Source organism: Rhinopithecus roxellana, chromosome 11 (genome assembly GCF_007565055.1).
Source record: "Rhinopithecus roxellana isolate Shanxi Qingling chromosome 11, ASM756505v1, whole genome shotgun sequence".
NCBI classification, from domain to species: Eukaryota; Metazoa; Chordata; class Mammalia; order Primates; family Cercopithecidae; genus Rhinopithecus; species Rhinopithecus roxellana.
The window spans coordinates 46,557,082-46,576,183 of record NC_044559.1 but is presented as its reverse complement, the minus strand read 5'-3'; the positions used below and the strand labels follow the sequence as shown (position 1 = coordinate 46,576,183).

Here is a 19,102-nt window from a genome sequence, read left to right as displayed (position 1 = left end):
TTTTATGCATTATCCAGTATTTCCCATGATGCATCTATGCTAAGTCTGAGGAAAGGATATATAGAGGTATATGGCTATATAAGTATTGCCAGATATGGTCAAATAGCCAAATAATGATACTTAGTGTCTTAGTCTTCTTTGTGCTGCCGTAACAGACCATCTGAGATTATGTAATTTATAAAGAGCAGAAATTTGCTTCTCACAATTCTGGAGGCTGGGCAGTCCAAGATCAAGGTACTTGTATCTGGTAAGGGCCCTTCTTGCTTCTTCCTCCCTCCTTCCCTTCCTGTGCATTTTGAAATCCTCAAACACCTTCCTTTTATTCACTGGTAGAGGTAACCCAGGAGAAAATGGAAGTACATCCTCATTACAATCTGTAGTTGCTTCTTGGGAGAACGAAGAAATTCCAGGATGTTCCTGATTAAAAAAACAAACAAACAAACAAAAAAAACACCATGGCAGAGAAGCAGAAGAGAGCAAGCCCACTCCCATAAGTCATTTTAAAAACAGCAGCATTGACTCATTCATGAGGCAAAGCCCTCATGACTTAAACACCTCCCACTAGCCCCACCCTCAACACTGTTGCATTGGGGATGAAGTTGCCAACACATGAATTTTGGGGGACACATTTAGACCACAGCACTTAGTAACAACAACAACATTTGGAGCACATGGGCTAAAAGCTAGCGTGTTGGGTCTAACTGGCCCGATCTGATTTCCTGGCTCCATCACATCCAGCTGGGTGACCTTGGCCTGTTACTAAACTGAAGCCTTAGCTTTCTGAGCTTTCACAGTGGAGCTAAAAGAAGCATACCTTCCTGAGAGTTGGGAGAATTCAATGAGAGGATGTATGTAAAGCACTGAGCATACATAACCAGTATATGTGAAGTCTCAATAATTTTCAGCACTTATTACAATTAATAATCACATGACTGATAGGTGGTGGCTGAGTTGGGTCATGAGGAGGGGCAGAGACGGTAGCAAATAACTCTGTCGATCTCAGCTCAGGCTAGGTCCCTGTCCCACCTCATTCTTTCTCTTTCACTATGGGGTCGAGGGGAAGCCAGACTTCTCCTTGGGATGGAAGAATTGCTTGACTACAGATTCCCCACTGCAACCCCAGAACTGGTTGCCCAGATGCAGGGGGTAAGAAGGGGCCGATAATGGGAACTGAACACCAAAAAGTTTAACTCAGCTTCTGGACTGAGACATGAGCTGAGGCTCATGATGAGAGCCCAGCTTGTGCTCTAGCAATATGTTGCCCCTTCAAGTCATGCCAAGATGATGACAGGACCATCAGGACAGCTGCTCTCCAGCTTTGGGGCGAGAACACAGGATATTCCAAAGGACGATGGGGATAGGGCAAACCCAGTATGGAATGAGATAATCTGGAGTATCATTAAAGTTAGAAATCAGAGCCAAAAATCTCACCCACAGCAAACTGCTTTGAGAATAAAATTACAAAAGAAATCTTTACCTTTTGGCAGAAAAAGTCAGCAAACAGTCATACCTGCAGACAACGGAATAGTTTCCTATACATTCTGCTTATTTTCACTGGGTCCTAAAGGCCTGAAATTGGATGGCTCATAGCTAATCAATTTACCAATATTTATTGAATGTCCAGCTTCAGCCCAGCACCCATTCAGCACTGTGATGGGCTAGAAGAGAAATATTAGATGTGGTTCCTTGATCTGCTAACAAAATCCACCGCAAAATCAATGTTGGCTGAATTTTTCTAGTTTCCCTTCTTCCCTCCCTCCCTTCCTGTGCATTTTGAAATCCTCAGAAACCTACCTTTTATTCACTGATAGAGGTAACCCAGGAGAAAATGGAAGTACGTCCTCATTACAATCTAGAGCTGCCTCTTGGGAGAATTGAGAAATTCCAGGATGTTCCTGATTTTAAAAAAATGTACATTATTAAAGATTATATATCTGACAAATCAAAATATGAAATTGGGAAATGTTTCTGTTTATTTTCTAGATCCACAGTCGACTCTTCTCATCCCCCAAAGATCATTCTGCCTGGAAAAGAAATGAAAGTCTTTCGAATGCAGGTAAAGGACTGGGGTCTGCCCAGGCAGGGTTCCCTTTCAAGCCTTTATTTACTCTGTCTCTCTCTTTTATTTTTATTAATAATGGAATGTACTTTTAAGCCTAGTTTTCCCCCAAATGTGAGATGACAGCTCAGTGACTCTGACAAGATTTGAAGCTGGTTTGAATGTCTAAACAGCCAGACCTTGAGGCTAAAGGATGCCACAGGTGCAGCGGTAGCTTCAGGGGCGCCTGTGGAACCTGAGCTCCCTGCAGAGCGCAAAGCATGTGGGTCAGGCCAGCATGCAGCAGGGCTCCCTCAGGGATGAGTAATAGGACAAATACGGATATTCTCAGAACAAAGTGGATACAATTTAAATATAGGCAAGATATGTGCATTCATAAATCATTTTTATAAAGCTTCCATTCTCAGCCACTAAACTGTAAAAACACTAGGTGAGATGGTTACAGTTCATCACTTTTATTAAGTTTGTTAACATAAATGATGTGAAAACCAGCTCCCCTGCCCCACCCTTTGTGAGCGAAATCCTACGGATTTAGTCCAATGTTCTGATGGAACTGTAATAAGACTACTGGGTTAATAGACTATTTCCATTCAGAGACTAGCAAAATTCAATTCTGAAAGAATGCTTTAATGTCACAATTTTATTTTTTAATCCTCATTTTAATTTTAATTTATAAATGTGGCAAATGAGCCGCTATAGATGAAAAGTGCATGTGATTATGTGTGTGTTTGTATGTATGTGGATGCGGATATATATGCATGTATGTATACATGTACACACACATAGATACATTTATGTCTTCTCCTCACCACCTGTCTATAGCAAAGATATCAGGAACCTGAATTCCTTTCCATAACTGACACAGTGAACGCAAGACAAAAACACTACTTGAAACAAGCTTTCATATTTCATCCTTTCTGGAAGTCCCGAAGCAGCATGGTTTACAGCTTGTTCTTTTTTTTTTTTGAAACAGGGTCTCATTCTGTCACCCAGGCTGGAGTGCAGTGATGCTATCATGACTCACTGTAGCTTTGAACTCCTGGGCTCAAGCGATCCTCCCACTTCAGCCTCCCAAGTAGCTGGGATTATGGGCACACACCACCATGCCCAGCTATTTTTTTTTTTTTTTTTGGTAGAGAGGGGATCTTGCCATGTTGCCTCACCTGGTCTCAAACTCCCGGGTTCAAGCGATCTGCTTACCTCAGCCTCCCAAAGTGCTGGGATTGCTGGCATGAGCCACCGCACCCAACCTCCAGCTTTTTAGTAGTGACAGATACTTAGTTTGAACTCTTTGAAAACTTAGCCCAGAAATTGCCTGTAGTGAGAACATGAATCCGTCTACAGACACTTACTGTGGTCTGAACAGCAAAGGCAGGCTCCCAAAACATGTCTGGCTACTTGCATCCCACAGGGAGTTTGGGGACACTGAGAAGAGTGCCATGTTTTCCTCAGAGCACTCAGAGGTGGCTGTGACATCAATGAGACCTGGCGACTCAAATGTGGATGCCTTGGTCCTCTTTGTCTTAGTACTGTGCACTTCCACAGTGGATGCCTACTGGAGAGGGGCTGAGCACTTTAATGGCTTAGGAACCAATTCCACGCTGGCCCGAGGCTAGAGGTTAATGGTGCAGGCAGCACGGAAATTGCTCAAGCAACCCTGGGTTGGGAGGGAGACAGAACTCTTGGCTTTGTATCCTTTTTTTAGTCTGCCAATGTTGTCAAAGTGCGGATTACGGAAGGACAGTTAAAGGCAGTCCTAAACCTTGAGTATATTCTAGTAGAAGGCAAGGAGTCAGACCTAAATGGGTTTCATGCTTCCCGGCAGGGCTGATTTGCCAAGGCACCCTCTCGTGTTCTCTGTGTCTTCCCGCAAGGTTGTTTCCATCTGTTTAAGAGAAATTGCACTGGGCACTTGTTTAAAATGGTAAGACAGATTTTACTGGAGTTCTGCAGTGGAGGAGAGCGCCTTCAGCGCAGGACTAAGCTCAGCTCTGAATACAGCAAGGGCAGCTGGAGGTTTGCGGCCAAAAGGCAGAGTGAGGAACTCAGCTGATGGAAAATTACAAAGAGGAACTTAGTATCCAAGGTGGGGGAAGACAGACATGATTAGCCATCAAGGGTGGGGGGGCATTCTGCCTAAACTGGCTTTACAGGAACTCACTAATCCTGGGCTCAGAGCGATTCTCACTAACCCTAAAACTGGGCTTAACAGGCCAAGGGTGAGGCCTAGTCAAGAAGAGGGCCCAGAGGAGCCTGGCTGAGGTTTGGTCAAGGAGGGAGTCCAGTTGCACCTCTGCTACAAAAGGAGGGCTAAGCAGCCACCCGTGCCCTCTGGGCTCTCCATGGCCGGCCTTTCTCCCTCAGGAAAGCATAGGGAGTTTAGCTCAGGACTAAAGTCCTTGTTTCCATGCTCATCCGAAGGGTCTGGGACAAAGATGAAGTCTTTCTTAGCCTCTCAGTGGCTTTGGGAAACCCAGAGAACAGAGTTTTAAGTCAAACTCTGGGTTTGGAGACCAGAAACCCACCATTGTAGACAAAGGGAAACTGTTGTAAGGAAACCAGTGAACTTCATGGGAGGATGAGACACTGGGTTGCAGAAAGACAGGAACCAAGGTTGCTGCTTGGGCCTTGGCAGCAAGAGCGTGCTAGCCCTTACCTGGAACTGCTGGGTCAGGCGCCCCCTGACCCGATCATCAGTCAGGAGGCAAGGTCAGATATTAGATGCACAACTTCCAGAGACCCAGTCCTGGGGGTGACGGGCTAGTGGGGCAATGTTCTAGAAGGAATCCATGGGCCAGGCATGTGTCTCAAAAGGCATAAGTAGGCCCGTAGAATCTTCAGCTAGGGAGGGGCCACAGAGGTCCTTCTGTCCAGCTTCTTTGAGATGTCTGATGTTTTAAACCCCTCTTCATCATCCCCATGCAAGAATGTGGAAGCCCCTGTGGAGTGGCCTGGCCACATAGTAAACTCCAGGGACAGGGGACTCACTCTGTTTTAAGGTAGCCCGTGGCATGCTCACACAGCAGGGATTGTTAGAAAGCTTTTCAATGGCATCAAGCCAAAATAAATCAGCCTTCTTACCTATTTTTAATCTGTATTTATTAGGTAGGCAAAGAGGAACAATGAAATATTTTGAAGTTGCTAGAATACACTATCTGATCCAAGTACTAGGAAGACAACTGTGTTGTGATATTCCAGGTGGCAGGTAATGTGGGTTTAGCTGGGGCAGTGGCTATGGTCGCTAGAACTTTTGGAGCCCTAGAAATTAGTCGAATTATTTGCATGCTGTTGGGATAAGGGGAAAGTTAAAGATGTTCCTAGACAGACAGTGCTGTCATTCATAAGGTAGGGAACTCAGGATCCAGGAGGTTTATGGGGTTAGCGGGGTGCTGGTGGGAGGATCCTGAGTTTGTGGTGTTTGGAAACTCTATGTGTGAGAGGTCAGTATGGCCTCATCTGCTCCAGATGCCCAGGAAGCAGCTGGCAGTGTAGATCAGGAGACAGGTCAGGGTTGTAGGTCCTCATTGTAGATCTTGATATCATCATGGTGTACACGAGGGTGGTATGACAAACCATGAGAATGGCTGAGATTACAGCGGGAGAGAAGATATGAGTTGGGAAGAGGATGGGACTGCAAAACCAGGGGGAACCACATGTGTGGGGTGGGAAGAGGAGCACTGTCCTGAAAACCACAGAGCAGATGTCAGGGTTTTGTCTTTTAAATTGAGGTATGTAGTGCCCACGTTGACCTTGCCATCAATTAGCATTTTGTCTTTGGAACAGTCCTTCCACTTCCTCATTTCTTGGTTTGCTCTTAGACAAGGGTACTTTTGGATGCTGTGATCTTTATGAAGCTGCTCTAAACTTCAGTGATGTGGGTGATAGCCTCCAGCAGCAGCTCCATCAGTGGGCTATTTGTTCCAAACAGGCTATATAGAGCCCAAGCAGGAAATCGGAACTGAATGTCGTCTCTGAATTTTCATTTTTGCATCCTTCATTTTCACAGTGAAGCTATTCACTTCCTCAGTCACTGGAAATTCCAGGACTGGGAAGGGTGGGGAGTTGATTTCTTATAGTTAAACTGTCCTCCTGGCAGGGCCTTTAAAATCTGTTGGCCTGTGTAAAAGGTTAGTTTACTATGATTAATAGGATCTGAACACGAAAGGAGAAAACAAATGTAGGAAGGGTGACTGTTCTGTCCAAACTCACATCTGTTTTTAAAATCAGAGAGAGGTAGAAAGTCCCCTTCAAATCCCCATTCTGCGTGTCACAAAAATATTTTGTAATATTTCCCCGTCACCGTGCTACCTATCTGCCAATGAGACTACTTGGTCTATGGATTGACAATGATTGGAAGTCAGGTGTCTGGTTCAGCCATTTCTGGGGAAATCATCCAGGGGAAATGTAAATAGAGGAGGAAATGATGAAGGTCACTTGGAACTTTTAATTACCAATTCACTTGGTTTAGGGAAAAAGGCAGGGCCAGAGGGCATGGAATTTTCTTCCTCCTGATCAATTTAACCTGACCTTTACAACTGGCAGTTTTTAACTTTGATTGATGAGTCAGATAAAATAATTATATTTCACTTAAAACTTGAGGATGATTGTTCTTTTATTCCAGATTTTACAAAAGCAGTGATTTGATTCCTTCATAACAATAGTTTCTATTTCATTAGTACTGAATTAAACCATTAGTTGCCCCCCAGTAAACCCCATACCCTTCGTCATGATTCAAGGAAGGGTTGTTCTAGGATCCCCAGAACCTGGTGTGGTTACATGCATTTTCTTTTCCAGAAGAAGCCACTTGTAAATGCAGTTTCTCTGGGAACGAGGTATAGGAGGGACACCACATTTATCTGTTTGCTTTCCCTGAAACACCTGGTTTTTAGGAAGGCTCTAATTGTTGGAATTTCAGTGTGTGGATTATCTTTTAATACAGAAACTGTTTGATGGTACCTCACTCCATCTGCCTCCTTCTCATAGATTCCTCCCTGCCCATGGGAGAATCCATGCATTCAACAATTTATAAGAGTGTCTCCAATCAATGCAACTTCTCTGGTCAAAAATCACATCAGTCCCCAGAGGACAAAATATAAGCTCCTTGGCATAGCATTCAGTGCCTTTCCCCTTCAGAGTCTGATTTATCCTTCTGGGTTTTTCTCCAGGTCATGGCCTTGCAAGCACCCTGCACCCAGCTCTTGCCTGTCTCTCTCCTTGTCCAGAGACTCTTCTGTCTGAAAACCCTTCTATATGTTTCTGTTGATAAAACCCTTTCTTCTGACTGAAACTTGATTCAACCTGCCCCACCCCACCCCCGGTCTCTCAAGGGCCTTTTGTCCATTGCACAACCACAACCACAATCCTTTCACATGACCTTGCTGACTCATCCTTTTTCCCTCCAGAACCGCGGGCTCTGAGTGTAGGGACCTTGTTTTACTCATCTCTGTGTTTCCAAGCTCAGGGATCAGCAGGGAGAAGTGGTTCAATAGATTGAATGGCATAATTTGTCTGAAGAAGCTATTGGAGCCATTTCTCCTTCAGAGGCTCTCACTTTACCCTCCCAGGCAAGCCAGAGCAGGGTGGGAATCAGCGTGTGAGTGACCGAGAACCCCACGGGGAAAACATCTGCCTTTCTGCTCTTCAAGATTTTTTCAAGTGCTTTGAGCAACAGGCTCCTGACCTGCCCCTCAGCTTCCCTTGTTGAGAGGGACAGAGGCTCCCCTAGAAGTGGCTTGGATGGGGTCTGCTTGGTGTTTTCTCCAGCTAGCATCTGCCCTGCTGTGCACAGCGAAGGTGGAAAAAGGCAGCGCTGCTTTTCTGATCACTGGAAAGTAAAACGCATTTACTCCTGCTTCCTGTGGAGGACATAAGGAGATGCATTTGAGTCTGTTGTGCCTGCTTGGGTAGGATGTTATTAGAGAGAAAGCAGACCAACCGGCCCGTGCCACTGGGGCTGCGTGATACCTGTGTGCCCTCTTATGAAGAGCCGCTGTGCTCCTGTGCCATCCTCTACTCTGCTTCATAGCTCCCTGGGCCTTGACCCCCAATTTTGCTGCAATCACCCATAAACAGTGCAATAAACAACTCTTTCCCCCCGTATGTGTTTCTGCCTCTAATTTTGCTTTTGCCTATCACCTGGTAACATAATCTAATTTACAAAATAATTGGTAAAATGCTGACTATGAAAAGAGCTCAACTGCAGATTTTGCAGTCTATATAGCTTTGTGTCGGACAGAAATGCATCAGCCAGATTTTACAGCTTCCTTTCAAAGGCATGAATGCTCAGTTCCTGCCTTTTGTGTACCAAGGCAGTTGGCAAGAAGACTTCATCCAGATGTGAGGAAATCAGACATTGGGGTGGACATGTGGGGCACAGTCCAGGAGGCCCCATCTCTCATTCTCAGAAGAGTGGAATGAGGAAACCTACGCGTGATTTCATTGAATTCCCCTCTGAAGTGTTTGAGCCCTTCCACCTCGCCATGCACGTCAGGGTGGGCACCTTTGGGCGTCGGTATCCTGATCTGAATAAAGACCTGAATCAGGTCCGAGAGACAGGCATCTGGCACTGGTTTTTCTTTTTGCTTGGAAGGAGCACCTCCTGGGGAAATATGGTTCAGAGACCTGAGTATGATGGCTGAGCAGCAACCCTGCACCATGCGCTACAGAGACGAGATTTTCCTGCAACCACAGAGCAGGATAAATGGCTTTGAGTTGGCAGCAGTTCCCAACTGGAGGGGTGCATCTGAATCACCGATCAAGCCTAGAGCAGAAATAGGTCTCCAGGCCTCACCCAGGCCTGTAGCATCAGAGCCTACAGGTGTGGAGCCCAAGAAGTTATCATGAGCATCCCTGTGAAAACCACCACTCAGGGTCTTTTGGCGTTTGCTGGGTTTTTAAGAAATAAAGGTGTAATATTTGCCCATCCAAGTGATTGTCATTCCCGCATGTCTAAGAGTTACTCAGCGTAAAGTTATCCCATAAAAGGCTGTTTTAATGGCCTCCTCTTCACCCTGGTGGTGAGGGAGGGATTGCTGCTCTAGCGTGATGGAAATGCCCACGCATGATGCCCAGCACTGGGCAGTTGAGGTCAACAGCTGTTTATTGGTCCCATATGCTTATAGCTCCAGGGAGGAGGGCTCCGTGTGTCCTGCAGGGCTATATGAGGACTGCATTGAGGAACCGTGTGAACACATTGGGTCTGTGGGAGGCAGGTTTTGTAGTAAAAAGAGGGCGGGGTGACCTTGGGTTCCTATGATCCCGTGATAAGGAGGGCTATTTGGCTGCGGGAGCTTATCTGAGGGAGCAGCATGGGAGAGGAATTATGACAGGCCATCCGAGGCCCTCATCATTTTCCCCAGATGTCAGGGCACACGTCATACTGGACCTCAATGTTAGGCCTTTCACCAGGAAGGCCTGGCAGGGGGAGAGAGAAGATGTAGAGGAGTGGGCAGAATGAGACCAGCTGGGCCCTGGAGATCAGCACACCTGCTGGGGCAGGAAGACAGGAAATTGAGACTTGGCTCCTAGGGGCTTGGTGAGAGGCACGTGTGGACACCAGCCAGGCAAGAGGCAGTGTCAGGGCTGCAGCAAGAGGACACAGAGTCCTCAGAGGAGGCACAGGTGGGTGACTGGGAATGTAGGGTGGGGTGCAGTGGAAAGAGGTGGTGTCCAGGTCCCACACACATCCCTGGCTCATGACCAGCCCCATCCAGAGCTCCTGGGTTCCCAGGATTGGGCAGAGGAATCAGATCCAAGTCATGAACTCACTTCCCAGAGCAATGCAGAAATCTGAGCTCTAGACTGGGTCCAGGGTGGCCGGGGGGCCCAGTGAACCCCGACCTAGAGCCTGCCATCGCTCTGAACTCAGGAATGCTGCTCCATGTCAGCAACGGCACCATCATTGTCAGCTACGCCAGAAACCTGGAGTCTTTCTGCCTTCCCTCACTCCAGTGTCCAACCATGACCAAGGCCCTCTGATTTGCCGCCTCATCATCTTTGGGGCAAGCCTCTTCTCTCCGCCGCTGCCATGCTGGCCTGGACTCCTGCAATAGCCCAACTGTGCCTTCCTCATTCTCATCTCCACCTACAGCCAGATCAACTTGCTCAGGCCACACCACCCCTGCTTAAGACCCTTCCATGCCTTCCAGTTGTTCTTGGAATAAGGAGCATTTTTATTGTGGTGCAAAAGGCCCCAAGGCCCTGGGCCCTGCACCCCACACTCCATCTCCTTCCCTCTCTGTTCCACCCTCTACCGCCACGTGCCTCCTGCTTCGGGATCCCTGCCTGTGCCGGTGGATTCCATCCTGCTAAGTGGCCATGACCCTCACTGACCTGACCTGTAGCCCCTTACCTGCATGTCCTCTGGAAGCCAGCCCAATGTCATGACCGATCGGTGGTGTCCACCGTTCTCTCCCCTGCTGTGCCTGTTGCAGTCATGCTTTCAGGTTAATTTGGATTTGATGAATACTTGCTCCTCCATCCAAACTACAAGCTGCACAAGAGCAGGGGCCTGTCTGATTTTGCTTGCCAGTCTCAGTGCCGTGCCTAAGCACTCAATAACCCCCTGGTGGGGGAATGCACTGGCTGATGGGAGGTAGGAGCTAAGTCTAGGATGAAGTCTGGGTGGGGCATGGAGACAGGGAATCAGGCCCATCTCCAAGGCAGACATCAATAGGACTTTGAGACGACACAGAATACGTGTCCCCTCGTGTCTGCTTTCTACTCACCACTCTGAATCGATCTGCCCTCCTCCTGGCATCAGCCTCCTCATCTTCCTCTGACTCCATCAGCCTCTCTTCTCCTGGTGTTGCCTGGCCCTACAGCAAGAACTTCTGCAGAAGTCCGAGTTGGGCTTATGCATTATTTTTGGTGTGATTTTAGGCTCCTTTAAAGAAAGAGGTTTATTTGTTTCGACTTCCTTATTAATTGCTAGTTGTATATCAAGAGCACCCCCCAAGAGAAAAATAATACTTACAAATAATCACTGGAAATCACACACTCCTTCTGAGGGCTGTATATTATCGGGAAAACACTGAACAGAGAAGACATGTTCCCAAACTCTTTGTGGTCCCCGCTGTGCAGAATGCTGCTTGTTTTGGTGAAATATTGTTAATAAGGCGTGGAGAGAATAGACTTGGTTATGATCTAAAGTGTTATTTATTTATTTTTTTAGTGGCTTTTGCTCAGTTGGCTATCTAAGGAAAGGACTTCTAAAAAAAAAAGCATATAAACAAATGCAACGTAAATTGAAAGCGACACAAGGATTTAAATGTGTTTTTGAAGCTTATTGTGTTATTTAATATAATGGTCATGTTAATATCCAGCTTCCCAGCAGAAAAGGAATATTTATCTGGCAGCTGAAATGTGGCAGAGCTGGAGGAGACAAGGACAGGTGGAGTGAAGCAACTGCCAGACAAAACACAATTATTTGTCCTCTCATTACACACCTATGACTTTTCATGGTTTATTTTATATCTCGGTAAAAATGTCGGAGTGTTGGCCATGAAACCATTATCATACAGAATCTTTTTTCTGGAACGAATTACCTCCTAACCTGCTTGCTTCTCTCTTCTTTTTCAACAGCGGGTCCCTCTCTTTCTCTCTGTGTGTGGTTGACTGCTGATAACTTGCCCTTAACTCCCCTTGGTGAAATGCGGTAGGCAGGAAGGCCCACGCCTGGCTGAGACACAGCTTGTAACACATGTGAGAGGTCATTGTTATCAAAAACAGAAAATTAGAGCCAGTGACCCCTTTCCAGCTTCCAAGGGGGCACAAGGATGTCACGTGTCCTGCTGCAAATTGTATTCCTGTGTTTGAGCAGAAGACAGGTAAGGTCTGGCTTCCTGTTCAAAGGTGTCATTGTTCTTAAAAGAGCCCTGGCTTCATGTCACATGCCTACCTTGGGTACATGAGGAGACCTTATGATTATAAAACCTCGCAGAACCTTCTCCCTTTGGGCTGGTATTTGACAATGCCACCGTTTGACCTCTGCGCTGAGGGGAGAGCTCCTGAATAACGCTGGAAGAGATTCAGCTGTGAAGTATCTGTGTGTCTCAAACTACCTTGACCATTGGGAGTGAGTACAGATCACAGAGGGCTAAGTTTCCCTAAAGCAGTTTATATTTTTAAATGGAAATCTTTCTGAAGAGAAAATCTTGTGGGAGGCTACATTATAAACCACATTAAAGCAGAGAAGCGCTGGCTGAAGGAGGGCGGTGAGCACCCCTACCAGGTGGACAGTCTCCCCTGAGCAGTTAGAGACATCCTTAGTGTGTCAAGCAGGATTTGAAAATGACTGTCTGCAGGTCGGGGAGGGGAGTGCAGACCATTTGGGTGACATTGACTGATTTCTCATTGAATATTGAGATTGTACCTTGTTCATCTGGAGCCCCATGCAAGGAGCAAGTTATCACTGTGGTGGTCCTTTTTAACCCAGAGACAGGCCCCACTTCCTTATTGATCTGCACTCCAGTTCCCAAATTCTGAGTCCACTCTATTTTATAGCTCTCACGAATGTGATTATCTTGGTACCCTTAAGCCACAGCTGATATTTTGGGCTCTTCGAGGGTGGAATGGTTCCGGGCCCCTCTTCTTCACCGCACCCCCCTATGCCTTGAATGGAGAAGATGTGGTAGACGTGTGCCCTGGATTTTAACTGGAAGATGGGAAGAAGCAATAATCTGTAATAGGACAGTGCTTTAGAATTTTCTTCCTTTTCCGGTATTAAATAGCTTTACTTTAATGACCCTCAGCTTATAGCTTCTTTTAGATTCTCCATACCAGTGCTGGCAGGAGTCCAGCTACCAACTCATCTCTGAATGTGGTGTTCACTAATGCCTTGTGTGTGCTTAAACTTGATTTGTTCTTTTTATGAGACTTAGGAAACAATCTGTGAGGGTGATTAAACATTGAGACAGGCAACCTAGTGGGGGGAGGGGGTTGGCCAAACCCTGTTCTTGGACAGCTTTGAAAACAGGCAACATTGGGGGTCAGGGACTTCCCTTCCAGAAAGCTGCACTGTGTGATGAACTTTGGGAATGTGGATTCTTAGCTTGGGGTGCCCAGAGCATGGATTAAAATTTGTATCAAAGGATACTCTTCTTTCCTTAGGAGACAAGATTGAGAGTCAGTGTCTGGGTGAAAATAGGAGGCTTTGGAGAATCCCAGCTCTTCCACAGTTCATGCTGTGACCATGAACAACTTAATTAATTTCTAAGACTCAGTTTTATAATTTGTAAGTGAAAATGGTAGTACCTACCTTGCATTGTTTTTATGAGGAATAGTTGTAATAGACATAAGACAGTCATCATAATCTCTTTTTTATTATTGTGGTAAGAATACTTAACACGAGATCTACCCTCTTAGTAGATTTTTTTAAGGTACAATGCACTACCATTGACTCTAGGTGCAATGCTGTACAGCGGATCTCTAGAGCGGATTCATCTTGCTGGACTGAAACTTTATGCTCATTGATTATTAAGTCCGTATGTTTCCCTGCCTCCCAGCTCTGGCGACCACCATTTTTTGATTCTATGAATTCTGCTATTTTAGATACCTCATATCAGTGGAATAATATAGTATTGGTCCTTTTGCATCTGGCTTTTTCACTTAGCATAATGTCTTCAAGGTTCATTCGTGTTGTAATGGGATTTCCTTCTTTTTAGAAACTGAATAGTATTGTATTGGGCCTATACACCTCATTTTCTTTATCCATTCACCTATCGATGGACACTCAGGTCGATTCCATATCTTGGATACTGTGAATCATGCTGCAATATACATGGGAGTGCAGATATTTGTTTGAGAATCTGATTTTAATCCTTTTGAATATATATCTAGAAGTGGGATTGCTGGATCACATGGTAGTTTTATTTTTAATTTTTTAAGGAAACTCCACATTGGTTTCCATAGTGGCTGCAACATTCTACATTCTCACCAACAGTGTGCAAAGGTTCCAATTCCTCTGCTTCTTTGCCAAAACTTATCTTTTGTTCTTTTTTGATAACAGCCATCCTGACAGGTGTGAAGTGATATCTCATTGTAGTTTTGATTAGAATTTCCCTGATGAGTAGTGACTAATTCTAATCATTAATTTTTAAATTAGCAGTGCGTGATATCAACCTCCCCACCTGCCAAAAGATACAGATGCTTACAGGTGTGTCCGTGTAATTATTTTCTGTTCTGAAGTGTTATGTTTCCTACACATCAGGGGAAGCAGAGAGGTTGGGAAGAGGGAAATACAGTGAGCACTGGGCTGGGTCTCACAGAGGGGAAGGACAACCGGTTGGATGACCTGAGAGCTCACTCTGAGCCTGCCATCCCAGGAAGTCAGGCATCTCCCCACTTGCTAGTGACATGCACAGTCGGCCTCCATGCTCAGCCCATCCCCGCGCCTGGCTTCTTCTTTATTCCTGCAGCCTCATCCCACAGGAGGGGCTGCTCTTCTTCCAGCTTGCCACAGAGCCTCCTGCCCCAAGTCTTTCTGGGCCAAGAGCCCTGCAGTGGCCAGCTTTGTCCTTGGCCTTGGCCATGTCCATCAGGCTGCCCCATTGGGTGGTCAGGCCTGTCTCCTGAACTATACTTCACAGCTGGTCAGCAGGGGTTGGTGACCTCACGGCTCCTGTGTGCTGCTCCACCTCAGACAGAAACTGCCAGGTGTTCTCCAAGACACCATGTGGCCCTGGAATGTCCCAGGCCTCCCCTTCCGCATCATTTCTTGCCCGTCAGCAAAATTCCTGCCTCATGGATCTTTGGGCAGTTGATGGAGGGAGGATGAAAAATGCCTGCAGAACCTGGATATCACCCCCTTCCAGGCAGTTTTATCACATGGTTGCCAGGGGTAGGGGGTATGTCTGGATGATGGCAGCAGGTGCCATGTAGATCCAGAAATGCCATCGTGTCAGAGGACCTTGCATGGGCTTGGGTATGAACAGCCATGGGATTCAGGTATCTGTTGCCACAATGCCAATAAATAAAGCATCTTCCAACTCAGTAGCTTATGGAACAACAAGCATTTCTTTAGCTCTCAGGGCTGCAGGTCGGCAGTTTTGGTGTTCTGCTCTCGCTGGGCCCACTCGTGTGTGGGGTCAGTGAGCTGTCAGTTGGGGTGATGGCTCTGCTCACTCAGGCTTATCTAAAAATGTTCACAAGGTGAAGGCCAGGGCCAAGCACAGAAAAGGAAATGCATAAGTTCACGTTCAAAGCAAAGCAAATATAATGGCACAACTCTGAATCTAGAGGTGGAAATATAGACCTTACCTCTTGATCGAAAGATCTAAAAGTTCATTGAAAAGAGCAGGGTCCCTGGGGAGGGGCCGTAGAGAATGGGAGCCCTTATTGCCATGCTTCTACAAGGCAGCAGCAGGTGCATATTTTCTGGGACCAACTCCACACCCACCAATTCACTGGGCATTGAAAAGGATTTGTGCTATTTTCACAACCACTACCTGAGAATGGTATAAATAAATATTCCCATTTGATAGATGAGAATACTGAGAGCTAGAAAAGTCCAGTAGCTTATGGGGTTTCTGAATTGCTCATGCCTAAGATGGAGGACCTATTTCTTCCCCCTGGACTGCAGTGGGGTTCAACGCTCTGGGGTGTGTTGAGTACCCAGAGAGGCAGTGCTGGATGCCTGCTGGCTTGGGAGCCTGAGGCCCAGCAAATGCCGGTGTCACACTCCTCACTGCAGCCCCAGCACCCAACACAGCATTAGAACCCAATACACAGAAGGGGACTGGATGTGTGGCAACATTAGAGGGTGAGGTGGAAAGGCCTCGAGGTCAGGCAGACCTGGCCTGAAACTTATCGTCACTTATGAACTATGAGACTTCTGGTTTCTGGGCAACATGGTGTCTCTTCGAGGTCATTCTTGGAAATTTCCTCATCTCCCCCATGATGAGTTTTGACAGTTTCTTTGTGTTGGGATTCTAGGGCTGCTCCCCAAGGTCACTGTGTTCCAGCTCTACTGGGGCATCTGTAGCTACACACGTGAGGACAGTGTCTGGTCCCCTGTATCAGTGTCTGATGCCTGCCCCGTCTGCTCTTACCACTCCTACCACCTAGTGCTTGGGCTGCAGAGGAAGTTCCACGTTGTGGTTCTTTCATGACTGTCTCGTTCTTTCTGTGCCGCTGCCTTTGCATCTGCTTGCTGGGTCTTGGTGTTTATGCTGCCTGTCCTCAATTTCATTTGCTGACTGTTCAAGTCCCTGTCCTGGGGGTTGGTTTGGTGGTGTTCTGCAATCTCAGAGGCCAGGGAGCTACAGGGAGGGTAAATCAGAAGGGTGGTTCCCCTCTTACTGAATACTTCCTATGCACCAGGAACTGTGCTGGCACTGAGCATGCAATGCTGAGCAAGATGTCAAGGGAACTTGCCCTCCTGAAATCTATGTTCTGGTGCTTTAGGAAAGACAAACATCAAGTGGACAAACAAGCAAAATCATTGCAACAAAGAGATAAGGGAGCAAAAACCAAGGGGTGTTCTGCTTCAGGTGGAGAGGATTGAATAGGAGTTTGCCATGCAAGCAACGGGGCAAGGGGCGGCTGTCTCCAGGGGAGGAAGCAGGATCTGCAAAGGTTTTGAGGAAGGAATGGGCCAGGTGTGTTCAAGGAGCCAAGAGAAAGCTCACTGTGGCTTAATCCTACCAAGAAATGGGGTGAGTAGTAGGAAAACAAGTTGGAGAGCTGGAAAGGAGGGCTGAGGTAACAGAGGCAAATTATCTGTTTGGTGCAGGAGAAGCTGCTAACGGGTTCAAAAGGAGGGAGTTACAGGATTTGTTTTGCTTTGTAAGAGGACTGTGGTGCATGCTGGAACAGATTCTGGTCTAATACCTAGATAATCTGGTCAACCCTGTTTAAGAAATGTAAGACAAAATGACAAGTACAAAACTGCTGTGGCCCCTTGTAGAGGCTCGGAAGGGTGTACGTGCGAGTGAGTGTCCTCTGCTCCACGCGGAATCTCCCTTGACGGTATGAATGAAGGAGGGCAGGAGTGAATGCTGCAAACACACCAGAGGCCTGCAGCAGCTGTTCCAGTTAAAGAGGGTGATTCCTAGGGTGTTGGCCTCTGGGGTGTTGGAAATAGAGCCCCAGGCTTGGCTCGAGCATTGGATGTGGATGGTAAGGGAATGGAGGGTGGAAGATGACGTCACATTTCACTTCATCCTCTAAATAGATCCAAGAGCTACTGATTATTATTTTTAATAATAATAAATCAGTTAATAAATAACTGGTTAATAAATAACCTCTCCAAACCTGGCCTGCTGCTGGAGTACCTGCTTGTTAGACGTTGTCACCATGGTGCTTGTGGGGGCTTCAGAGCCACAGACAGCCCTGGGTGATCACTCATGGTAATTGTTGACTTTAGACCAGACACACGGAGTGTCTGTCAGACAGACTTGGCTTGAGTGAAGGTTCTGTCCTTTCAACCTCCCTCTTCACTGTCCCCCACTCTGCGCTCTTCTCCCCATTCCCAACCCCACCATTACCAAGCCCAGGGCCCCTCTATGCTTCTCAGAACCCTGCCTGGGCCATCACATCAGCACAGTCACCTCTCCCTCCTCCTTCACCTGTCCCAGCCCCCACAAGCTCATCCACAGGGTGACTACACTGGGGCCATGCTGGGCCCTCTTCATCCAGCATCTGCAGGACTCAGCACAGAGTGGGGGTCCAGACAGGATTTGCTGAATGAAGGCCTTCAACATAAAGGCAGAGCAGCGTGTTGGTGCAGTATGAGGGCATGAGGGATTTAAGCTCTCCAGCTCCATTTTCTTGTTATTAAAGTGAGACAGTTATAGTCCCTGCATCACAGGGACATCAAGAAGGTGAAATATGGTCCTGCCGGCACCATGCCTTGCATGCAGTGCACACACAGGCAGCTGCTGTTTTTATTATCTATATTTTAGGAGGAAAGAAATATGAACAATGTCATATAGTTAATGCAGAATAAAACTCAGAGATATTTGCAAGCTAAAAGAGAAGTTGGTGAATGTAAAAGGAAAGCTTGTCTAGCAGTGAGGTTTACAGACGATCATTGGGATCTGGAGACCCCTCCCTCCCACCATGCTCACCTTTCCTTGCAGCTGATATGCAGCAAATCCTGTTCTGCCGGGTCCGTCTCTGGACAGTGCTTTGCAGGGCTGGTGGCTCCTGTCTTCACCGAATACCAAGTATGTGGGTTTAGTAATGGAAAGGGATGTCGTATCCACCTGGAATACAAAACATTCATGACCATATTATTTATAAGCCTATTTTCTACAAACGGCTAGTCATCCCTGTGAGCTTCAGTTTCCTGATTAGTTTAACTAAAATTTTAAATATATGGAATTTAAAGGTGCTTTGAAAACTTTCCCCCTTTCAAGTCATTGCATAAAGAATAGATCCCTTCAGATGTCTGCATCTGTCGGGCAGCTGGTAGCTCCGTCTCCGGCTCTTGCTTTTAACACCTGCCATTTGTCTCTACACAGACCTTTCTTGATAATTGAGATGTGTTGTGCATCAGACAGGAGGCTTATCTGAGGGTGCCGAAGAGATGGTCTCTGGCCAGATGTTTCCCCTTCATTAGAATGTGTCCATCAGACATTGCTCACGAGAACTCTTTGCTAGGGAGTGTCTGCCTCTTTCATCCTATTAGCTAGGATAAGCTGGGCTTCTAGTTCTCTCGCCAAAAAGATGGAATTAGCATTTAAGAAGCTGTCATCCTAGAAGTTTTTACCCTTTACATTTAATGCAGGAAGAGGTCAATGATGGTAAATGAATGCTGTAGAAATCAGCCTTCATCGTTCGTGAACAGTTAGGGCCCTAAATGCCACATTTGAAGGCTGCTTCTGTCTTCCAATCCTGATGAGGATGTAATTGTATGGAACACTGGCTTGTGTTTGGAATCCTAATTTGTGCATTGGCAGTGTCACAAGGAGTTCTATTAAGAGCCCTGATTCTTACAGAAGCACCATGCAGAGATCTCTCTAAAGGCCAGGTTGTGCCACGGGGTACAGCAAGTGTCTCCCTACACAGCGGTGGGCACCCATGACAGCAGTGTGTTTGGAA

The 19,102-nt window shown here is 46.6% G+C and overlaps 1 protein-coding gene across 3 annotated transcripts in view; it reads left to right on the top strand.

Moving 5' to 3' along the window:
- The window catches only part of C11H10orf90 (chromosome 11 C10orf90 homolog), a 242,254-nt gene that overhangs the window by 22,683 nt on the left and 200,469 nt on the right, over window positions 1-19,102 (top strand). For all 3 annotated transcript variants that reach the window (XM_030941364.1, XM_030941362.1, XM_030941365.1), the window contains exon 2: window positions 1,984-2,056. In XM_030941364.1, coding sequence (XP_030797224.1) covers window positions 1,984-2,056 — 73 coding nt within the window. The remainder of the gene's footprint in view (window positions 1-1,983; window positions 2,057-19,102) is intronic.